General features: G+C 38.1%; 4 protein-coding genes and 1 long non-coding RNA gene across 8 annotated transcripts in view; 1 reads left to right on the top strand and 4 right to left on the bottom strand.

The window, feature by feature from the left end:
- Positions 1–24,330, bottom strand: part of frmpd2 (FERM and PDZ domain containing 2) — a 423,788-nt gene that overhangs the window by 283,216 nt on the left and 116,242 nt on the right. The gene's annotated exons all lie outside the window — the stretch shown is intronic.
- On the bottom strand, positions 1,304–21,018 carry rbp3 (retinol binding protein 3). 3 transcript variants are annotated; one of them, XM_073917408.1, is made up of 5 exons: positions 20,477–21,018; positions 5,224–6,505; positions 4,956–5,146; positions 4,707–4,849; positions 1,304–2,093 (listed from the first exon to the last, which is right to left on the bottom strand). In XM_073917408.1, exons 2-5 carry the CDS (start codon positions 6,409–6,411, stop codon positions 1,768–1,770), a joined length of 1,848 nt encoding a protein of 615 aa, XP_073773509.1. In that variant the 5' UTR covers positions 6,412–6,505; positions 20,477–21,018; the 3' UTR covers positions 1,304–1,767. The 3 variants fall into 3 exon arrangements, 2 of the variants coding, with proteins under 2 accessions (XP_073773509.1, NP_571526.2); NM_131451.2 differs by lacking the exon at positions 20,477–21,018 and having other exon boundaries at positions 5,224–6,484; XR_012387483.1 differs by lacking the exons at positions 1,304–2,093; positions 4,707–4,849; positions 4,956–5,146; positions 20,477–21,018 and adding an exon at positions 7,667–12,984 and having other exon boundaries at positions 6,369–7,363.
- On the bottom strand, positions 8,067–10,846 carry irbpl (interphotoreceptor retinoid-binding protein like). Its single transcript, NM_001433108.1, has one exon. It carries the CDS (start codon positions 10,803–10,805, stop codon positions 8,067–8,069), a length of 2,739 nt encoding a protein of 912 aa, NP_001420037.1. The 5' UTR covers positions 10,806–10,846.
- Positions 13,594–24,330, top strand: part of LOC103911892 (uncharacterized) — a 117,582-nt gene continuing 106,845 nt past the window's right edge. The window contains exons 1-3 of one of the 2 annotated variants that reach the window (XR_012387775.1): positions 13,594–13,647; positions 14,040–14,147; positions 20,302–21,021. This is a non-coding gene — a long non-coding RNA (uncharacterized lncRNA). The remainder of the gene's footprint in view (positions 13,648–14,039; positions 14,148–20,301; positions 21,022–24,330) is intronic. The other variant, XR_012387774.1, reaches the window with a different exon arrangement.
- gdf2 (growth differentiation factor 2) lies at positions 20,262–23,495 on the bottom strand. Its single transcript, NM_001171586.2, has 2 exons — positions 23,171–23,495; positions 20,262–21,106 (listed from the first exon to the last, which is right to left on the bottom strand). The coding sequence occupies exons 1-2, from the start codon at positions 23,493–23,495 to the stop codon at positions 20,262–20,264; spliced, it is 1,170 nt and encodes a 389-aa protein (NP_001165057.2).

Raw genomic sequence — 24,330 nt, 5'->3', positions numbered from 1 at the left:
TAATGGTTTACGCGTAACTCTTAGCTCAATCATTCCTAGCTTGAAGCAGTGAAGCAGATGCTGTAGAAGTCATGACCAGGACCAGACAGAAACTGCAGACATTTGCTGCCATTTCTGCACAGAATTTGGTCAAATCTGCACGCTTATGTGGAATGCTTTTGGGATTAGAGTAACTAAACTCATAAACAGTTTAAATGCATCCATTTTTTGGTAAACAGCGCAAGTCTCTCATGGGTTATATGAGACCATTACTGATGCAAATAAGTACAGATCATAACTAAATTCAACACTTGCATGTGTCTATTACTGAGCTAAACTAATAAAAAAATAAAAGGACTTGCTGGAATAACAGACTGCAGTTTTCTGCACACAGATTTCTAGTGGGCCTAGTCAGTTTTGAGCTAGTTTAAGGCAGCTGAACGTACAATAAATAACCTTGAGTTCTACAACAGATTGTCTCTTGCGCCCATGTATGCCTCCCATGGTTCAGCTTTTTTCAAGTTGGAGCCTGACCCCCAAGAACCATGATGCCATCCATATCTGCAGTTGGGTACAATCCTTCATTTATGCACATTAAGAATTGTCTTTTTTTTTTTTTTTTCCTTAAACCAATGAGAACTCCTCTACCTGGATCCCACCTTTTCTTGACTTGCGTGTATTGCTGAATTGTTGTACTGAAAGTCAGAGCGGCCTGGGAACTCCTTGCGATTTTGTTGAAGCTGGCTTCTGCTCATGAAACTGCAAATAAACTTATTTATTTGAATTTCTGACTTTGGCTCTTCTTCATCTGACAGACTGGTCATTCTTCTACACTTCATACAGGCAATATATATGCGCACACACTGAACCCTAATTTGACTGAACTAAGAGTAAACTCGTTGCCTCAATTTAATTGAGAAATGGAGTTTCCCAAACTTGCATACTAGTACTAAGTTTGGTGAACTACTTTTTTAGTTTAATTATAGTTAAATTTGAATATGCAAATATTGGGAGACTCCATTACTCAATTAAATTGAGGCAGTGAGTTTACTCAATTTAGGTTCAATCAACTTATTAGGGTTTTCAGTGTACCAAATATGTACACTGTTTTTGCATATGTCTTCCAATTGCTCCATGTTTTCAATTTCTGTCCAGAGAGGTCATGTTTTGATCCTCGATTGATCTCACGCAGTCAAGTGATGCGATTTCGCAGGTCAGAGTTCACCAAGCTTGAACTTTGCACCGCAGCAACCTGCGAAACATGTCTATAGGGAGAAAAGTCAAGTGTAACCGCAGCTATAATCTTTAAAAAATACCAGCGCAATTAAAACAGTTACCATGTGGAATTTATTACGCTTCATAATTTAGTTTCAATATAACTCCACAGTCTTACAGTTTTCCCAAAAATATATACTGCAAAGCTTCGAGTTACATTTGAAACAAGTGTGTTGATATGCTTGTACTGTACAGATGAGCATAAATGAGTTTTAATGTGCATAAGGAATAGTTCCCAACACTGGTATTTATACAGTATATCAAGTTCAGAACAGGCCTATTCTAAGTGATCACTGAGATTATTTGCGTTCTCCTTTACTGACTGTTTCTCAGAGATTGCAGACTTTAGATTGAACACTTAAGAAATAATGGAGAAATAGAACTGAAGGCTTGACTGTGTCTTCTAAACATCACCTTATTGGTCTACACACATTATAACAGCCTCTTCATGATATGCCATCAATCTAAATTCACTATATCATTTGGCTTCCGTTCCAGGCCCAGATGAACAACTTATTTTTGGCCGGAAAAATGCTTGTTGAGCATGCCCTTTGCTGTGTCGAGGGCGGCACCAGCGGGCACTGGGATATGAGGAGCAATGCCAGCACCCTCCCAAGATGGACCCTGAGCAGTGTCTGAATGGCTGATTGGAATAGAAAGGAAGATGTCGCTTTCGCCCACAGCGAAGGTTTCCGGAGGTTGACAGCCTCCATGGGTCGTCTCGCCAATTATCATTGCACGTCCCAACCTCTTCATGATGAAAACAAACTCTTCAGCGGCACCGGCGGTCACACCACTGGTGAGGATTACCACACTTTTCTTGCTGCCATATCTCCTGCCTAGAGAAAAGTGGAATTTAATGCATCAGTTTTGTAATATGAAATATATCTACAAAAATATGCAATGTTGGGTCAAATATATACAAAACCAACTATTGGGTTAAAAGTGTAATCGAAAACTACTTGGGGAAAAGATCTACCCAACATTGGTTTATGATGTTATTATAGTCAACATTTGAAGAGGATAAACTCACAGTATATATAGCCATATCTCCTGCCTAGATGACGTAGAATTTAATGTATAATTCTGTAATATAATTAGGCTGGGTTGTCATAATCCAGTGCTGGGTCAAATATGAACAAACTCACCTATTGAGAAAGTTTATTGAAATCTACTTGGGGAAAAAAAATCAACCCAAAATTGGATTATGACATTATTATAGTCAACATTCGAATTGGATAAACATATATATTGCTGTATCTCCTATGTGGAAAGAGTATATTTTAATGAATCAATCTATAACAAAATGCATCAATATTTACATTCTAAAAATGCTGGGTTGTTGTAACTCACTGTTGAGTCAAATATGGACCAACCCAACCATTGTGTTAAAAGTAAATTGAAATCTAATTGAACAAATGAATCCAACATTGGTTTCTAACAACATTACTATTGTCAACATTTAAAGTGGATAAACGCATGTAGTCATTCTATAATTAATAAATGAAAACAATTTTAATAATAGTAATAATTTTATAAATATGGTTTGCATTGTATGCCTAAAAAATGTAGAATTTAATGCAATGTTTTTTATTAGCCCCCGTTTATTTTTTCCCCAATTTCTGTTTAACGGAGAAAATACTTTTTTAACCCTTTTCTAAGCATAATACTTTTAATAACTCATTTCTAATAACTGATATATTTTATCTTTGCCATGATGACAGTAAATAAATTTGACTAGTTATTTTTCAAGACTCTTCTACACAGCTTAAAGTGACATTTAAAGGTTTAACTAGATTAATTAGGTTAACTAGGCAGGTTAGGATAATTAGGCAAGTTATTGTATAATGATGATTTGTTCTGTAGACTATCGAAAAATAATTATCGCATAAAGGGGCTAATAATTTGACCTTAAAATAGTGTTTGGAAAATTAAAAACTGCTTTTAGTCTAGCCGAAATAAAACTAATAAGACTTAATCCAGAAGAAAAAACATCGTCAAACATACTGTGAAAATTATCTTCCCCTGGTAAACATCATTTGGAAAATATAAAAAAAAAGTCAAAGGGGGGCTAATAATTCTGGCTTAAAATATATACATATATATATATATACACACACACACACACACTCTAAGATATGCTGAGTTGTTGTATCCCAACATTTGGGTCAAATATGGACAAACCCAACCATTGAGTTAAAAAAAAAAGTTAATTGAAATCTACTTGGGGAAAAAATCAACCCAACATTGGTTCATGACATGGGTAAACATGTATTGCCGTATCTCCTGGCTAGAAATAGTAGAATTTAGCTCATTTTGTGATATGAAATATATCTACAACAATATGCATTGCAATCTATACACTATAGGATGTTGTAACTTAGCGTTGGGTCAAATATGAACAAAACCCAATCATTGGGTAAAAAGTAATTTGAAATCTAATTGAAAAAATGAACCAAACATTGGTTTATGACTACATTATTATAGTCAACATTTAAAGTGGATAAACATAGATAGTCATTCTTTAATTAATAAATGAACACAATTTATAATAATAGCAATATTATATATATATATATATATATATATATATATATATATATATATATATATATATATATATATATATATATATATATATATATATATATATATATATATATATATATAAAAAATTGGGTCAAATATGGACAAACCCAACCATTGAGGTCAAGTTACTTGAAATCTACTTGTGAAAAAAAAATCAACCCAACATTATTGTAGTCAACATTTGAAGTGGATAAACTAATATACAGTATAGCCTTATCCCCCTGCCTAGATAAAGTGGAATTTAATGTATAATTTTGTGAATATATCTACAACAATATATTGCAATATATACACTCTAGAAAATGCTGGGTTATTGTAACCCAACATTGGGTCAAATATGGACAAACAACTATTGGGTTAAAAGATAATTGAAATCTAATTGAAAAAATTAACCAACATTGGTTTAGTCAACATTAGAAGTGGGTAAACGTATAGTCATTATGTAATTAATGAATGATAAATGAACAGAATGTATAATGATAGTAATCATTATATAAATATTGATAGTGCATGTATTGAATGCCTAGAAAAAGTAGAATTTAATGCATAATTTTGGGATATGAAATGTATCTATAACAATATGCATCGCAATATGTATTCTCTAAAAAATGCTGGGTTGTAACTCAACGTTGAGTCAAATATGAACAAAACCAACCATTGGGTTAAAAGTGTAATTAAAATCTCTTTGTAAAAAATCATTGTTCAATTTTCATTTTGGTTTCAGGACAACTTTTGATCCACTTTAAATTTGTAATGTTTAAATTATGGAAATATTTTGTAGACAGTGATCCAACAAGCCAGAACTATTTTAAAATTGGCCTACGTAATCAGTGAAATGATAAAATAATACAGCAATAATGTACCTGTGAGCTGTTCAAGGGTCTGAAGATCTCGTGTGGTATTGGAGGGTCTGTCATAGATGTGGTCTAAAACAATTTGCTTGTCAGCATCAAAGAAATAGGAGCAAAAGCCAGCAATGGAGGAGGCATGCCCACCGATGTTATTTCTAGAAATCAACGAAAATAAAATACCAGTTGTCAGATCAAATTATAGCCAGTAGTGGACTAGCAGTTATGTTGGAAGAGTAGAGAGACAAATAATTGAATAATCACCTCAGATCAATGATCAGTGCGTCAGTGTCCACCACTTTGTTCCAGACATGTTCCACTATGATCTGAGCAATGGTCGCAACATGCTCGAAATCCCCAAACATGTCAAAGCGAAGGTAGCCAATGTTGTTTTCAAAAACATCAGTTTGGAAGGAACTTTTGATGAGCGCGATGAACATCTCGGGTGTGGGATTCTGGAAGTTAAAGGAACATTCGTAAGCTTGTCTCAAAACCTAAAGTTTCTTATAAAATGCATGAAAAGAAATCTTACCATTGGAGGAAGAGCAGGGATGTTGCTGGTGGTCTTCAGACACTTATCCTCTGACAGTTTTAGGAGATCCTCGGATAGTCTTTCTTCCAAGTCTTCTTTTGTGGAGATCAGGTTGTATTCTCCACCGGCCACAACAGCTTCCAGCTTCTCCGCGACATGTTCCCCGATGCTCGGAAATGCATAGTTGTCTGCAATCAGCGTGGCGGCTGCCTGAGCCAATGCTGGAATTTCTGCACGAAGTTTAATGATTGCAATTGCAGCGTCAAGGGCATCTTCTGCAGCAACGTCGACATCTGGAGCAACTCCATTGATTTCCCAGCTTTTACCAGTGATTGGGTTGATAGACTTGGCAACAGGCACAGTCACATAGAAGTCAGTATCGCCCACCTTCATTTTGCTCATTTTCACAGTTCCCCCAGCAGTGTTCTCCCCAACGATGGTAGCCCTTTTAAGGTTTTTAAGACAATACGCAACATCTTCTGCGATCCCAAGAGTGTCCTTGCTTGTTAGGATGATCAGTGGTTTGGAGGTGCCGTATCTCTTTCCCAACAAGGTTGGCATTGACCACAGCTCTATAGTGAGATCAGCAGTGCGATCGTACACAGAATCGATATGGATCAGAGGCTCAGGATCAGTGAAGTAGGACACAATGTATGGGATTCCAGATAGCTCGCCGGTAACCGTACTACGGAAGTCCAGAATCATGGCAGAGGTCGGGAGGATTTTATCCCAGATGTACTCCAGCAAAAGAGGTCCCACTTTCTGAGCCATCTCCTCCCCAATGATGTGCTGAATCTTCAGGTAGCCAATGTTGCCTTCCAGGATCTCCACTTTGACTGTGCCTTTGATCATTGCGGCCAGATGCTCCAGAGGGATGTCGGGCATGGCTGGAGGTGCCGCAAGAATCAAATCTGGCTCGTATGTGACTTTCACTCTGGAATCGCTGATTGTTTTTTTAACCCCATCAGTCAGAACGTTGGCAAGCATGGTGGGATCTGAAATACTGAGGATCTCTGTGTTGCTGCTTGCAGCATCTATGGCTTCTTCCATCCCGGTGAGTTTTTCTGGCGAGCAGTAGTTGTCCATGAATATTTTTGCCATGTCCGCAATAAGTGTGGGAGAGAAGTTACAGTGCGCCACATTACTGAAGAACAGCAACGACACTAGCAGGACTAGAGCTTGAGCCATTTCGGTCTGTTTCTGGTTCCTGCTATTACAGCGGAGCTGAACTCTCCCTCTGAAGAGAGGTTTGCCAACTGAGTCTGCTTCGACCGTCGGGTTTCTGTTAACACATGCATAAGAAGCTTTTGCTCACAATAAAACCTTAATCTCATTAGCTAACGTTCTCTAGTCAGACAATAACAAGCTAAAAATGTGTTGCATATTAAATGTTAATGTTGTACTTCATAAAAATAAATTCTGTACATTTAGAAAAACGCTTTTTGTAATGGTTTAATTTTTTTATAGACCATTTTAAGGGGTGTAAACAAAGACAATGGTCCCAACAAATGTCCTGTTTTACATTTTTTTAATTCCATAGCTTCAGAGAATTTATAAAGAGCCACATATTGATAAATATTGGAACAACTGTTTAACATGAAGTTATGATTGAATTGCCTCTTGTTACAGTTATGAAATAGTTTCATAACCAGCAGGAAATCTCCATGAGCCAGTGACATGACCACATTTATATGGTGTATAGTTTGACATACCTGCCAACACTCTCAATTTTTCCGGGAGTCTTGCGTATTTCATACCCATATCCATCTCCCACCACCCTCCCATTTTGTTAGTTCACCTGGAAAACTCCCATAATTTCAACCATCCCCCAACCATCCACCCCCACTCTCCCGGTCCTTAGCATTTTGGTACAGTCTGTGAAACCCCCGGGTTGCCAAAATTGGTATAGGATCCGATCGCAGCGGCCACCCGAAACACGCTTCATAGTACAGTTCAACACAGGCTCATTCTGAAAACGAATAGTCTGAGGTACGTATGGCTACATTTAAAAAAATAAAATAAAACGCTACAGGACGATATGACGCTGTTCATTTAGGCGCTTACCGGCTGACTGCTTACCTGCTTTCCCGCCACAACCAGTTTGTCCAGTTAGCTCGTCGTGTACGTCGGAGGACTTGAGGCGCAGTGAAAAGGTGACCACATGACAACTGGGTTCGAGTGCAGGAAAAAGCGGTTTCTGAAATCAGGTAAGACATAAACAGAATCCAAAACTAAAACGAATGAGTGAACAACAGGGTGAGAATGTGGTAAAATCCGAAAATGTGGTTAATTTTCGGGTGGGTCAATCTGTAAAATTGGTTGGGTTTAAGAAAGGAGGAGGGTGGGTCGGTCGATTAGCCGGTTGCCCAGTCAATCATTTAGTCGGTTGACAGCAGCCTCCGGTGGGTTCACGCGAGAAGGGCACTTGCATGAGGCATTTTAGATGCGAAAAAGCACACACAACGGCCTCTCGCAGATTCACGAAAACAAAAACTGCAAAAATACGTACCTAACGGGACATGTTTCCGGAAACATCCGCGGGACTACGTTTTCAGAATGAGCCTGGGTTGGTACAGTTACTAACAACACAGTACACAGTACCCGGTTCTCAACAGTTTTATTCAGACACCTCACCCCCGAACCTAACCCCCCGGTCTCCCAGATTTTCAGGGACAAATGTTGACAGATATGGTTTATGATGTAGAGGAAAATAAAATGTTTATAAAATAACCTTTCGTTTTTTTTTTTTTGTTTTTTTAAGTGACCACAGCAGAAATTTTGGTTATAGCGTATGGAATTTTGGTTATAGCTGTTAAAATCACAAATAAGGAGTCCACTCTGCTCTATTTTCCTGAGTTTTTCTTTTGTTGTTTAGTGGCTATGATTTTCTGTGCAACAATAAGTGCATCACTTGCTTGAGCTACTATATGTGGTTCAACTCCTGAAATGCTCCATGGTTTTCCAGTAACTGCATTCAGAACTGCCTGATTGGGAATCGAAGCATAAAGGATGCTATTCCCGATTTGGTAAGTTCCACTCGAGAGAGCACCTCCAATTGTGGGCTCTCCGATTACAGTGGCCCTTTTCAGGTCTTTCATTGTTCTAGTAAATGCCTCAGCGGCTGATCCAGTTATGTGACTTGTCAAAATATAAACATCTTTCTGAGAGCTGTACTTCTGTCCAAGCACATCTGGAAGAGTCGTAACTTTGGTCACAGTTGCTGTGGAGCGGTCAAAAAGGGTGTAAATGTGTGTCAGCGGTTGTGCATCAAAAAAATAGGTGCAAAGTAGAGGAATAGCTGTAGAGTATCCGCCGGTGTTATATCTCACGTCAATTATGAGCATGTCTGTGTTCACCAGCTTGTTCCATACGACTTTGAGGAACTCGGGATTAATTGCTTGCAGAACCTTTATGTCTTCCATCATGTCGAATCTCAAATAGCCAATATTTCCAGACATCACATCTACTTTGAACAAGGCCTCAACGATGAACCCTGCCTCTTCAGGGGAAGGGATTTTAGGAGTATCATGAAGAGTTTCCGGCTCAGTTTCACAGTAAAAAATATGCAGTCTCTGATCACCCGAGGTCTCTTGGAGATCTGAAGTGAGCTGAGATGCAAGAGATTCATAGTCGACAACAGAGCGGTACAGTCCCTCGGTTAGTTTAGACTGCAACAGTCTACTCACTTTAGCTGCAACCTCAGGCACACTGTAATGTTTTTCCAAGAGATCTCCAGCTTCTTGCACCAATCCCTGAATATTCTTGTGAAAGGCAATGATTTCATGAGCTCGCTCGAGTGCTTCTTCAGCGAGCACGATGGCATCAGGAACGACGCCGCCTCCAAGCCAGCACTCCCCATTTACATCAATGAAATTTATGATTGGGACTGTGATGGCAAGGCTTGTTTGTTCAATCTGAAAAGTCTTGGAGTGTAGGAGCATTCCTGAGGTGATTTCCCCAATAACGGTTCCTCTGTGCAAGGACTGCATTAGGTAAGCAAACTCCTCTCCTGCTTCTGCTGTGTAATAGCTTGTTAAAACATAAACACCCTTTGTGGAGCCATAGGATGGTCCACTGATGTTATTGAGGGTGTGAAAATCGAAGGTCGTGTTTTTGATGCTGTCGTAAATTGAAAAGAGGTAGGTACTCGATGATGTGTCGAACATGTAGGAAAGCAATATCGGCAATGCCTCGGTGGATCCACCAGTGTTAAATCGCAGATCAATAACAAGATTCTCTGTCTCTTGGACTGGTTGCCAGATCTTCTTTTTGATATGATCCTCCAGTCTTAACAAAACCTCAGGTGTAGGGAACCTGTCAAAGCGCAGATATCCATTGTTTCCGGAAATCATTTCTAACTTGAATAATGGATCAGTGAGATCATCCGAAGATGATCGATCCTCAGAAGATGCATCGTCTGTCAATACTTGCGTTGCTTTAATAAGCAACCGAGGGTCTTCAAAGACTGACTGCATCTCATGATTAAGTTTTCCCGCCAAATCCTCCTCAGAGACCACTGTGAAATAGTCAGCTTTGGCTAGTTGATTTAGCAAAGCCGGGATTTTATCTTTAAACGAATAATATCGCTTAATTATATCAGACACTCTTCTAACAGCTTTTGGGATTGTCTTCCTGACAGAAATGAGAGATTTAGCTTTAGCAATGCTTTCCTTTGGGTTGACCGTGACTGATGGAGCCACTCCACTCACCTCCCAGCTTTGCCCCGTAACAGGGTTCACAGATCTAGCAACAGGGACTGTAATATAAAACCCAGAGTCCCCTATCTTTAACTTATCAACCCTAACCGACCCCCCAGCCGACCTTTCTCCAATAATCACAGCTCGCTTTAGATGTTTTAAGATATAAGCAACCCCTTCAGCAGCACCAATCGTGCGCTTGCTGATTAAAACAATCAAATCCTTGCGTTTCCCGAATCTCTCCCCCAGGAGAGTCGGCAGTGTCCATAACTCCCTCGTAATATTGGTGGGTCTCTCATAAATTGTGTCGATATGCAAAAGTGGATCAGAATCTGAAAAATAGGACACGATATATGGCAGACCGGAAAGCTCTCCAGCAGTGCTGAAGCGCAAATCAAAGATCATCGCTGACGTATGTGCAACCTTCTTCCAGATGTTATTGTGAAGGAGGCGTCCCAGTTTTACCACCGTCTCCTGACCTATAATCCGGTCAATCCTCAGGTAACCGATATTATTATCCATCACCTCCAGTTTAACAGTACTCCTGATTAGCCGTATCAGCTGTTCGGTAGGCAGCGAGTGCAATGCAGGTGGCGTGATCAGAGTATAATTAGGCTCGTAAGACACCGTCAGTCTGGGGTCATTGAGTGCACCTTGAACGCCAGCAGTCAGTACAGATGCCAGCGTTTTCCGATCGGAGATGTGAAGGATCTCTCCGCTGTTTATAGCTTGTTGGATTGCCTCCTGCATCCCGATGAGATTCTCCGGGAAGCAGTAGTTGTCGAGCAGAATTTTAGCCATATCCAAAACAAGTGCGGACTGAAATGAAGCATTGACGAGCAGAACCCGATAGGTGACTAGAATAAACACAAAAACTCCTGCCATTTTTTTGTGCAAGCTGTTTTCTCCATTCGTTTTGGTGTAGAGTGCTTTGATAGATGGGAGCCGGATTTTGACAACAACAACCACATAAGAGGATTTTGCTCAAAATAAACCTTTAATCGCATTATCTTGAGCACACGATCAGAGATAAAATCAATAACTAAAAACGTCGGAGAGGATTTAAAACACACCAGATGACTTAAAGGGACAGTTCACCCTAAATGTAATTCACTTGCATCTGTGAAACACAAAGTGAACTTGAAAGATGCCTTAGGGGTGATTTGAGATGTTTTGACTTGAGTGAAGGATAACATTGATCGTTTATTATATGGACAGATGCAGTTGCAATATTATTTAGAAGATACACTCTTGTTTTGAGTAAAATTGATTGAAAACAATATGCTATGCTGTATATTTATCGGAAATTGTAATCCTTTAAGGTATAAACACATATAATTAGAAATCCATATACATTTTTTTGTTCTCTTAAACAGAAAGGAAAGAATGTGAAACCAGAGATTTAATGCATTTACTCTCTTTTTATTTATTTAATATAGATTTTTCCAACTATGGGAGAAGTGGGTGGTGAAATCTGTTTGGTAACCAAATATCTTCCCTTGTTTTCAGCAGAAAAAAAAAGAAATGTTTAGTCTGTTTTAATGCACTTTAAAAAATGCTATGGATTGTCCTAACCGAAAATTGGGTAAATGTGGACAAACCCAACCATTGGGATTAAATAATTAATTTTGAAGAGATTTCTCCCTGCATTTACTCTCTTTTTGTTTATTTAATACAGATTTTTCCAACTATAGAAGTAAATGGGTGGTGAGATCTGTTTGGTGACCGAAAATCTTCCTTTGTTTTCAGCAGAACAAAAAAATGTATATGAATTAACTTCGTCTAAGGGCAGAATTCAATTTTTATTAGTTTATTTAGTTTGATTTAATACACTTTGAAAAATGCTATGGGTTGTTCTAACCCAACATGGGTTTAATGTGGAAAAACCCAACCATTGGTGTTAAATAATTAATTTTAAAGAGATTTCTCCATGTATTTACTTTCTTTTTATTAATTAAATTATTTAGCATTTATTTTTCCAACTATTTGAGTAAATGGGTGGTGAGATCTGTTTGTTAATCATATATCTTCCTTTGTTTATAGTAAAACAAAGAAACGCATTTGGATTTACAACAACCTGAGGGCAGAATTCAAATTTTTTTTATAGTTTGTTTGGTGTGTTTTAATACACTCTAAAAATGCTATGGGTTGTCAAAACCCAACATTGGGTCAAATGTGGACAAACTCAAACACTGGGCTAAAATAATTCATTTTAAAGAGATTTCTCCATGCGTTTACTCTCTTTTTATGTATTAAATTATTATTTAGTATTTTTTTTTTCTAACTATGGGAGTAAATGGGTGGTGAGATCTGTTTGGTAATTAGATATCTTCATTTGTTTTCAGTAGAACAAACAAACGCATATGGATTCACAACAATCTGAGGGCAGAATTAAATATTTTTTATAGTTTATTTGGTGTGATTCATTCATTCATTCATTCATTCATTCATTTTCTTGTCGGCTTAGTCCCTTTATTAATCTGGGGTCACCACAAAGTGAACCGCAAACTCATCCAGCAAGTTTTTACGCAACGGATGCCCTTCCAGCCGCAACCCATCTCTGGGCAACATTCATGCACACACTCATACACTACGGACAATTTAGCCTTTCCAATTCACCTGTACTGCATGTCTTTGGACTGTGGGGGAAACTGGAGCATCCGGAGGAAACCCACGCGAATGCAGGGAGAACATGCAAACTCCACAAAGAAACGCCGACTGAGCTGAGGCTCGAGCCAGCGACCATTTTGCTGTGAGGCAACAGCACTACCTACTGCGCCACTGCCTCGCCCTGGTGTGTTTTAATAAACTCTAAAAAATGCTATGGGTTGTTGTAACCAAACATTAGATCAAATGTGGACAAACCCAAACATTGGGGTAAAATAATTAATTTTAAAGAGATTTCTCCATGTGTTTACTTTTTTAAAATTCATTTATTTATTTTTATGTATTAATTTATTATTTAGCATTTATTTTTCCAACTATGGGAGTAAATGGGTGGTGAGATCGGTTTAGTGACAAAATATATTCCCTTGTTTTCAGCAGAACAAATAAACGTATATGGATTTGGAACAACCCGAGGGCAGAATTTTTATTTTTATAGTTTATTTGGTGTGTTTTAATACACTTTGAAGGTTGTTCTAACCCAACATTGGGTAAAATGTGGACAAACCCAACCATTGGTGTTAAATAATCAATTTTAAAGAAATTTCTCCATGCATTTACTCTCTTTTTGTTTATTTAATACAGATTTTTCCATATATGGGAGTAAATGGGTGGTGAAATCTGTTTGGTAATCAAATATCTTCCTTTGTTTTTAGCAGAACAAATAAATTTGTGAATTCACAACAATTTGACGGGCAGAATTAAATGGTTATAGTTTGTTTGGTGTGTTTTAATACACTCTAAAAAAATGCTATGGGTTGTCGTAACCCAACATTGGGTCAAATGTGGACAAAGTCAACCATTGAGGTTAAATAATTCATTTTGAAGAGATTTCTCCATGCGTTTACTCTCTTTTTATTTAATTAATATTTATTTATTTTTCCAATTATGGGAGTAAATTAATAGTGCGATCAGTTTGGTAACCAAATATCTATTTTTGCAATTGAAAGTAGTCTTAAATTAGTATATCTTTTCTACATTAATCTGTTTTACTTTCTCTTGGATTATAGCCCTTCCAGGTCTGTTGTCACAGCATAAGGAAAATAAGGTCAAGCTTCCAAAGGTAAGGTCTGGGTCAAGCTAGTGACACAATAACACCGGTAAACAAGACTATTTAATGAACATGGAGATAGAAATGGAGCCTATAGGAGTTTCTTAATCTCATTACATGAAACACATTCCTTAAATACCTTCGCACTACATGGATTCGATCATATAATCTTCAGTTAATTCCTGATTTCCCTACAAAATGTGCATTATTCACAGAGCAAATAGCTGCTGTTGTTTTATAAAATCTGCTTTCACATTCTTTTCCAGCATTTGCCTGAATATCAGGGTATTAGTGTGAATTTAGAGGCCCTTGCCGCTTTAACAGGATGAAATTATGTAACTCCACACTCACTCAACGCTAATTGGTAGTGCACTGTTAATCTTGCTTTATCTCTTAATGCTCAGGATCTTATGCAACGCTATCTGCTGATTCCCTCCGGCCAATCAGAGGCGATGACTGGAGTTTTGTGAAATGCGTCTGATAAGAGGAATCATTTTTGGTGAAAGAAGCAGGTAAGCATCAATACGTGTGAAAATAAATGGTGTAAGCATGTATTAGAATCATGCAAATGCTATGATTTTCATGAAGTGATTTTAAGATTAGGCTTTGTTTATTGTTTTAAAATCATGCAAATTAAGATCGTATGAATGTTACACAAACTGTAGATGTTACAAATGCAAATTTCGAAGGCTTTGAATTGCTTTAGCCAATGGGAAATCTCAGTTGAGAGCGCTCAAAACTCTGGGTTGCCACAGCGGAATGAACCACCAACTTATCCAGCAAGTTTTTACGCAGCGGATGCCCTTCCAGCCGCAACCCATCTCTGGGAAACATCCATACACACATTCACACACACACTCATACACGACGAACAATTTAGCCTACCCAATTCACCTGCACCGCATGACTGTGGGGGAAACCGGAGCACCCGGAGGAAACCCACGCGAACGCAGGGAGAACATGCAAACTCCACACAGAAACGCCAACTGAGCCAAGGTTCAAACCTGCGACCAAGCAACCTTCTTGCTGTGAGGCGAACGTGCTACCCACTGCTTCGCCGCTCAAAACTCAAAGGAATTTAAATAAAGAAAATTAGAGACAACCTGAGGAATTTTCAGGGATTGCTCCGTTTCTTCTTCTTCCCCTTCTTTTCTGGAATTAATCGCGATTTTGAGGTGCTAATTATGCCCGAAAACTCAAGCAACTTTGCACACGCCCCAGAAGTGGCGAAAATTTACGTTTGTTATGAGTTTCAGAAGTGGGCATTGCAAAATGACTCGACAGTGCCATCTATGCACTTTTGACCGACTGGCTCCCAAGCTATGATGCATGCACGCATACGAAAATTGGCACAGACGTTAAACATACCAAAACCTACGAAAATGTCTCCTGGTGCGAAATCTCAATCCCAACAGGAAGTCGGATATGAGGTTTTTGCCATTTCCGACATTGTATTTTAACAAACTCCTACTAGGGATTTTATCCGATCAACACCAAAATTGGGTTTTGTCATCTAACGGCCTTGGCGATGTTAATTTGCAAAGATCTAGAGTTTTCGCCGAAGGGCGTGTCCGTGGTGACCTCGCAAACTTTGACAATTCGCCACGAAACAACAGGAAGTTGTTATAACTCAGGCATGCATCATCCGATCTGCCTGAAAATGTACACTTTTGATAAGAGTCTTGACCTGAACACGTTTACATGCCAATATCCACATACAGTAATAGCGCCACCTACTGGCAACAGGAAATGACATGTTTTACAGTGTAACAAACCCCTCCCACAAATTTTATCGTATCAACACCAAATTTGGGTGGTGTCCTCTGAAAGCTCTAGCGATGATATATTGTGAAGATCAAGAGTTTTCGTGGCGTGGCGGCCTGACAAACCTCAGTGCTTCTCCATGAAACAGGAAGTACTTATAACTCAATCACACAATGTCCGATCTGCCTGAAACTTCCAATGATTGATAAGATTCCTCCTCTGAAGACATCTATATGCCATTATCGAGTCAGTCATAGCGCCACCTGCTGACAGAAGGTAGTTTAGCTTATTACTCAGCCGCACAATGTCTGACCTGCCTGAAATTTTGCATGTTCCATAAGATTCCTGCTTGCATCTTTAATCTGTTTTATTTTGGTGTTTATTAAGTGTGTTTGACAGTTAATATTTATTTTTACTATATAAAGTTGTGATTTACTTCCAATTTTTAAATGAAAATATTGTAACTAGGAGTGTTTTTCCATGGTAATTTGTAGTCATTTAAAAATCTTGTCCCCCTTTATATTAAGTGTCCTTAACTACTATTTACTTACATTAGAAAAATAAATACAATGTACTTACCTTGTTCATAATGTATTTGAGCAAACTTGTGGTGCTTTTGAGTTGGGATAGGGGTTGGGTTATGGACAGGTTTGGTGGTATGGGTAGGTTTAAGGGTGTAAGGGATGGTCAACAGTGTATTTACAAATGTAATTACAAAAGTCAATTACAGATGTAATTACATAAATGTTTTTAATCAAGCATAAGTACACAGTAAATACATGTATATACATTGTAACAAACTATTAATTCCTATGTAAGTACATGTTAGTTAAGGCCACTTAATATAATGTGGGACCAAAAATCTTAATTACTCCGCCAAATATTGATGTTTTGATCATTTTTATTATCTAATGTTAAATTTCTTCAAAATTTCTACTAAAAATATTGTCATTAGTGGTGTTTTTCACACAGAAAATAACTGTTGATTGGTTGTGATAAAAAAAAAATATATATTCCACCAGATATTGATTTTCTGATTATTTTATCATATAAAGTTGTTAACATTTCTTTCGAATTTATAAAAAAAGTAATCTTGTCATAAGTATTTTTTTCCACTGCATTAATTTTTTGTGATTAAAAGAATCTGAATTATTAAACCACAATATATATTTTTGCTTATTTACATTCTAAAACTATTTAAAAATAATAAATGTTGTCATGAGTATTTTTTCCCACAGAAAATAACTGTGTTAGGGTGGCACGGCGGCTCAATGGTTAGCACTGTCACCTCACAGCAAGAAGGTCACTGGTTCGAGTCCAAGCTGTGCCAGTTTGCATGTTCTCCCCATGTTGGTGCGGGTTTCCTCTGGGTGCACCAAACACATGTGCTTTGTGTAAATTGAAGAGAGGGGTCTGGCTGCAGACTTGGTGCAGATGCAATCTGGGCGGCATCCAATGCTTTTTAATGGTTTCATCTAACCCCACCCCTAACCCTACCCCTCACAGTGACTCATCGTGCATCATAAAGGCTGCATCCAGATACTATTGGAATTTAATCGGCTAAATTGGTCATATGCAAACTCCACACAGATATGCCAACTACCCCAGCCGTGACTGCCGTGAACCAGCGACCTTCTTGCTGTGAGGGGAGAGTGCTAACCACTGAGCCACCGTATCTCCTAAGCCACCTAGTAAATCTAAAGAAACTGAGAATTACCAAATGGAAACAAAATATTCAACTTCCTTGCAATAAAATTACTTTTTTATTGATAAAACATAAATCAATTTACAGTTAATAAAATTACTATTGTAAAAACACACGTGTTGTATGTAAATGCACAGTACATGATAGAACCATAAGCAAAAACAAGTGATTATATACAGATATATACAGAACAAAAAGGTAATGAAATATATATATATAAATAGAAAATCAGATGAAAAGTAGTACTGGAAGTAAGTGTGCAATGTCAAATATCTTAAAAGTCATGGGGTCATGGTTTAGAGTTCAAGCCCTGGAAGTTTTTGTCTTGAACTTTATAGTGAGAGTATTGCCTAAACACAGACACACACACACGCCTCCCAAAATATGTGCATTTCCCTGAAAATATTTGTTTATTTGTCCTGGAAATACCCAGAGTGGGATCGCCACTGGCTAAATTCTTATGCCTCATTAGTGTTATTTGTTTACACATTTAATTAAGCGACTTCACTTAGGTTCAGTAGTAGCTTTGGTTGTTAGGAATACTTATTAGGATATTATTGAACACGGTCTGCCTGCTAAAAATCCTGTAGCCCATTTATATAGAAAACTGATGCAGGATAAATCTGACTACTCTCATTATAGCAAAAGAATTAGGGAATTAGTGTTAAACACTATAATAGAGGATGAAATGTGGGAACAAATATGCACAAATTGTTATAAGGGTATAAGCAGGGAATATGGAGGGAGTTGGACTGGAAGATGAGGTTTTTCAGAGTTCCGTTAGTGGCCGCCAAATTCAATAGTTCTTTACAATTATCACAATGCTGGAGAGATTGTGGAGAAGTGGGGGACTGTGTTCACATATTTTGGGAATGTCCTAATATACAAGTGTACTGGCAGGAGGTTAACAGGGAGATTAGAAAAGTTTTAGGATATGACATACCAATGCACCCAGTATTTTGTCAATTCACATCATCAATAACATATTTGATCAATTCAGTAAGTCTCACCTATTTACACTAAATATATTCATAATAACAGGTAGGAAAAGAATTACAGTGAACTGGATGAAGACCTGCCAACCTACTTTGACAGAATAGACACAGAGGTTGAAACGTGTGTGTATATATATGTATATGTGTGTGTGTGTGTGTGTGTGTGTGTGTGTATATATATATATATATATATATATATATATATATATATATATATATATATATATATATATATATATATATGAGAAAATGACTGCAGATTTGCAGTTAGACTTTTAGACTTCTTCCAACAGACCTGGGCATTAATCGAAACATACATGCTTGATCTTTGAAAGGGTTTCAGGGGCTTTGTCTTTGTCACAGTTATTGCCTTTATATTGGAGTTTATTTATTTATTTATTTATTTATTTATTTATTTATTTATTCTCCCCCCCCTCTTTTAATTAATTAATTAAATTATTATTTTTTTTGTTTTAAAGCTGTCACTATTATTTATATATTATTATAATTTATATCAATTATTTTACATCTATTTGTTTCTTTTCTGTGATTGTAAACATTATAAGTAAGTGTTATTCGTATACTATGTTTATAAAAACTTTAATAAAAACACATTTAAAAAAAGAAATTGTCTTATAGATGCACAGTTAAATAGACTTTTTTGCTAAACACGTTGAATCTCATATACAGTTAAATATATATATACAGTACATGTGTGTGTGTGTGTGTGTGTTTATTATATATTATAATATTATTTATTTATTTATATATTTTTTTCTGTGCTGTTTAACAGAGAGAAGATTTTGGCTATACATTTTTAAACATAATAATTTTAATAACTAATTTCCATTAATTAATTTCTTTCGTCTTTACTAGTTATTTTGCAAGATGCTAGCATTAATAATTTCCTTGCTCTCTTAGACAGCGCTTGGAAAACATCTGAAAAACCGTTTCAGGAGAGCTACTAATTTGTACCGTAGATATTCCCTTCTACCTGAACAGTACTGTTACTCTATCGCCCCCTTGAGGTTTTTGACTAGTATGTACAGTATGCATTGGCCAAGCATCCACATCTGTTTTTGCATACATGTGTAAGTATGTTTCTGTATCAAAATGTTAAACAAAAAGATCTCTAAGGAGAAATATCAGGCCTGATGTTTTGATCTGTGTCCCAGATGCTGAATCCTTGAAATGCCCCTGCAGTATATTCTCATGTAGTCAACATGTTGAAGTGAAAATAGCATTTTGATCACATTAAGGATGTTGACATTAACCTCTACAATCGTTGTTTCATTAAAATAATGTTGGTTACACTTTAAGCTACAATTCTCAAGCTATTAATAAACCAATAACCATGACAATTGCTTCATTAAATTAAAAATATCTGCTTATGGTTATTTAAACAGTTTAGGGTAGGAATATAGAACATTTTGAGAAATGTAAACAAAAACAATGGTCTCAACGTATTTCCTGTTTGCATTTTTCATGTCTATAGAGTCCAAGAATCCAAAAAGAGCCACATGTTGATAAATAATGTTACTGTATGTTCAAACGATAGATCTGCAAAAGAGAAACTACGAGTTTTGGGAAACAAACATCGTTCTTTTCCCAAATTATGCATCCCTGCTGAAAAATCCAGCTTAAACCAGCCTAGGCTGGTTGGCTGGTTTTAGCTGGTCGACCAGGCTGGTGGTCAGGCTGGAAAATGACCGGCCAAATCCAGCTAAAACCAGCTTGACCAGCCTGGTTTAAGCTGGATATAGCTGGTTTTGGCTGGACTCCCAGCTTGGCTTGGCTGGTCAAGCTGGTTTTAGCTGGTCATCTCCAAGCCTGACCAGCTAAGACCAGGCTGGAAATGGCTGGAAACCAGCCTGGAAGTGGCCAAAACCCCTCTAAAACCAGCCTGGTCGACCAGCTAAAACCAGCCAACCAGCCTAGGCTGGTTCTTTTCCCAAATGATGCATCGTACTATGATAGTTTAGCCACGAGTTACATCGATGTTTGGGAAACGCACCCCAGGTTTGGAACAAATTAAACAGACTTTTAATTTTTGGGGTGAACTATCCCTTTAAGAGGTATTTCAATAGGAATAAAAATATATTTATAACGATATACATAATATATATATATGTTATATACATGTATACAGATGCATCCAAACACTACCTACAGCCACACTTTGCAACTTTCATCTCCTCGTAGAGATGTCGGACGGTGATGACGCCTTTTTCCTGGTACATGACGGCGATTGGGTCCAGCTTGGTCGGGACGCAACATGCCATGTTTGCTTTCTTTGGATTGCTGAGGTTAACCAGTGTCTGGATGACTGCATGTCTGGATGGGCTAACGTCATCAGTTAGAGGGAAATAACACACACCTTTGCACTCATAAGCGTCGTATTCCGGCGGCGCAACGATCCATTTGTCCCATCCGATGTCTTTGAAATTGACCTTGAGGGAAGTTCTCCGACAATAATTGTTCTTTGCTTTCCTCTTTCTCCTGCGGTGTCGGTTGCTCACTGGAGCTTGATTTCCCACTTGCTGTTGTTCACGCACAAGCATCTCTTTAACCTTCCTCATCGACTCTTCCTTCCGGTTTCCGAGATCATCAGAAAAAACAATGACGACCGCAGAGCTGTTGTCCTCTAGACTCAGACTTATATCGAAGGAGTCACAGCTATGTTGGACTTCAACCTGAATTTCCCCAGCCCCACGTCTAGATTCATGCCAAATCCTGACGGCTCCGGTCACATCAAAAGCCTCCCACGTGTTTATGGACTCTCTCACGTCTCTGCCATCCAGAAGGTGTAATATTTTAGCATTCTGCTCGTATTCTACATCATAGACGTTTATGGATGTGAAGAGATCGTCGCAGGCGGGTTTATGTCTGTGCCAGAGAGTGAACAGACGTAGCTGGACTGAGGTAATCTCTTCGTGATTTGGGATGGAAACGTTGAATAGCAGCCGGTGTTGGGTTTTGTTGCCTTGTCTGATGGAATAAATAACATCTGTAGAGTAGACAAAAGGGAGCTCAGTGAATTTTACCATTAATTTGATGTGTTAAAGATCTTGTGAAAAGGATAAGAGAGGCCAAAAAAATATTACTCAACCGCCAACTGTTCCGCCATATGTTTTACACAGCCGCAACCCAGTACTGGGAAACACACATGCACTCACACCCTACAGCCAATTTAGTTTATCCAATTGCCCTATAGCGCATGTGTTTGGACTGTGGGGGAAACCGGAGCACCCGGAGGAAACCCACAACAACACGGGGAGAACATTCAAACTCCACACAGTAATGCCAAACTGACCCAGCCGTAATTCGAACCAGTGGCTTTGTTGCTGTGAGGCGACAGTGCTAACCACTGAGCCACCATGCCGCCAATGTTCAATATTACACTTTAAAAAAAAAAGTCCCCTTAAATTCACTGGATTTCTGGTCATTTTGATAGCCAGTAATAGTTTAAAATTTACAAGAAGAAACAAAAAATTAAAATGCGTTTAATAATTATTGTAATTTTTACAATATTTCTATCTGGTTCTCGAATCTGATTGGCTGATAGTCATGCGATATTCCAAAATAACAGCACTCATACAGCCTCTTGTGTATTACTCCGCCCACATAGGGACGGCAGATGAATAAACGCACTAAAGATCGACAACTGACTCTCAGAAAATTGCTGAAGGAGACGAAAATCAGCAGTTCATTTAAAAAAAAAAAAAAGGATTATTATGTGTTGACAAAAGTCAGCTCATTCATGAAAAAAGACACCACTGTTATGACTTTAAATTACGGCAGGAGAATTTCTTTAGTTATAAATAATAAAAAAATATATTTTTAATATAAAAAAAGCACAATTATGCTTTAAAATAAGTTTACAAAACAACTTTTGTGAAAGATATTCGATAATGTATTAAAAAGGGATATTCACTGTTTCCTCACACCAAATTGGTTGTAAACTTTCATGAATTTTTCTTCATTTTCATAAATATATTGAAGAATTCTGCGGGGGGGAAAACTGACTTTCATAGTATTTTTATATGGATGTCAATGGCTGCCTTTTCCCCAACATTCTTCACAGTTTTGTATTCAACAGAAGCTCATATAGTTTTGGAGCACGCAGAGCAGGGATTACCAAACTTGTTCCTGGAGGGCCGGTGTCCTGCAGATTTTAGCTCCAACCCTAATCAAACACACCTGAACAAGATAATCAAGGTCTGAAGCTGCTTTTCCTCCCGTAGACTTCCATTCATACTCGCGCGAATGTGTCAGACCAGCGTGATCTCACGAGAAAACGTAAGTATTTAACGTTTTGGCAGTTTAGTGGCTAATTCGTACGAATTTGTACGATTTCAGTCGTACGAAATGATACGATTTTAAAAAGGAGGCGTGGCACCTAACCCCACCCCTAACCCCAACCGTCATTGGGGGATAAGCAAATCGTACTAAATTGTACGAATTAGATCGTACAAATTCATACGAATTAGCCACTAAATGAAAAAGTTACGAATTGCCGTGAGATTGTGTTGGTCAGACCGGAAACGCAAGGTCATGCGTCAAGTTTCGCAGGTTCCTACGGTGCAAAGTTCAAGCTTGGTGAACTCTGACCTGCGAAATCGCATCACTTGACTGCGTGAGACCAATTGAGGATCAAAACATGACCTCTCTGAACAGATAATCTTGTTTATTCCCGCCCCTTTTCGCAGCGTCGTACCACAGAATTTTATTATCAAACTCTAGTGTGACCGCAGCTTTACTAGGTATACTTAAAACACCCAGGCAGGTGTGTTGAGGCAAGTTGGAGCTAAACCCTGCAGGCCAACGGACCTCCAGAAATGAGATTGGTGACCCCTGACGTAAAGAATAAGCAAATGATAGTAAAATGAACATTTTTGTGTGAGCAATCCAGTTAAAACTCTTGTTATTGTCCACCGCTGCTGGTTCCAGTATATATCACCTAATGAAAAGTTTCCTCTGATGGTACAATCAATCAAAGAAGCTCTTTTAATGTGTGTAATATTGAACAGATCCGCCTCAGAGATTGTGAGCTCTCTTTATGTGTACTCACCCTGAACGACAAAGCTTCGGATGACATCCGACCGAGGGATGGAGTTCTTGTCAGAAGCGTATCTATTATAGAGTTCGATCATGAACTGAGGAGGCTGAACCTTTCTGTGTTCCTGCGGCACGCCTGATAAGTTCAGCTTCCTCAAAAAATCTTCCTTCATAAAGCCTAAGAAACTCTCCACCTTGTTCAAGTCATCGTCTTCAACCAGCTTCTGCTCTTGAATGAACATTGAATCTTCCAAGCTGCCAGCGTCACCTAAAGATTTCTCTTCGGTAATCCTAAAAACAATGGACATCAGAAGGAGCAAATGTCCTACGCGCCACATCTTCTTTTAGTTCCTGCAGCGATAAGTGACTTTGAGCAACAAGTTTTACATCTGACTTTGGTTTGTGGATGATGCTTTGAAATCGGGGTTCCTTAAGTGAACCTCAGGTTTACTCCCATGCCCCACGCTAAGCTCTGGAAACCAAAATAGTAGCATAGCTATTATCTTTGACACCAATGTTGTGGTTTGGACTTGGTTATCTGGAGGAAGCGCGTAGTTAATGAGCGTTCTGTAAACACTACCAGAACGACTAATGAGTGAGATTTTGACAGGCTTATTTACACGGTCAGGCTCTGTTTTTATAAAGGCAACTCCATCACTTTGAATTTGTTTGTGTTTATGTGTAGGATGTCTCAACTTATCAGCCTCGGAAATGATAAATATTAACATTAAAGATTCCAGCGCTCTCTTTAGTTTGCATTTGGTTTCATTTTCAGGTTGTGGAAAGGGTTAATGGGTCTAAAAGTTGACCGTCGCCCTCTTCCCTGTTTCCAATACAATTCATCAAGTCTTTATTCGCAATAAAACATATATATTTTAATAAATGGGCAAATCCAAACTATTAGAATTTTAATAAATATTTATATAATAACCATGGTTCAAGGTGGCTTAGTGGTCAGCACTGTCGCCTTACAGCAAGAAGGTCACTGGTTCGAGTCTCGGCTGGGTCAGTAGTGACTGTGTCTCCCTTATTAGCAAAGTACGTTAGTCTTGTTTCTGAACCTGCCACTACGCTGACACATAGGCATCTGTAGCTCCGCCCTTTTTTAAAAACAGCACAATCTCATTTGAATTTAAAGCGACAGCCATCAAAACGCCAATATTAGTATCAAAG

Source organism: Danio rerio, chromosome 12 (genome assembly GCF_049306965.1).
Source record: "Danio rerio strain Tuebingen ecotype United States chromosome 12, GRCz12tu, whole genome shotgun sequence".
NCBI lineage: Eukaryota > Metazoa > Chordata > Actinopteri > Cypriniformes > Danionidae > Danio > Danio rerio.
The sequence above is the reverse complement of the archived record's forward strand: the minus strand, read 5'-3'. Positions and strand labels throughout refer to the sequence as shown.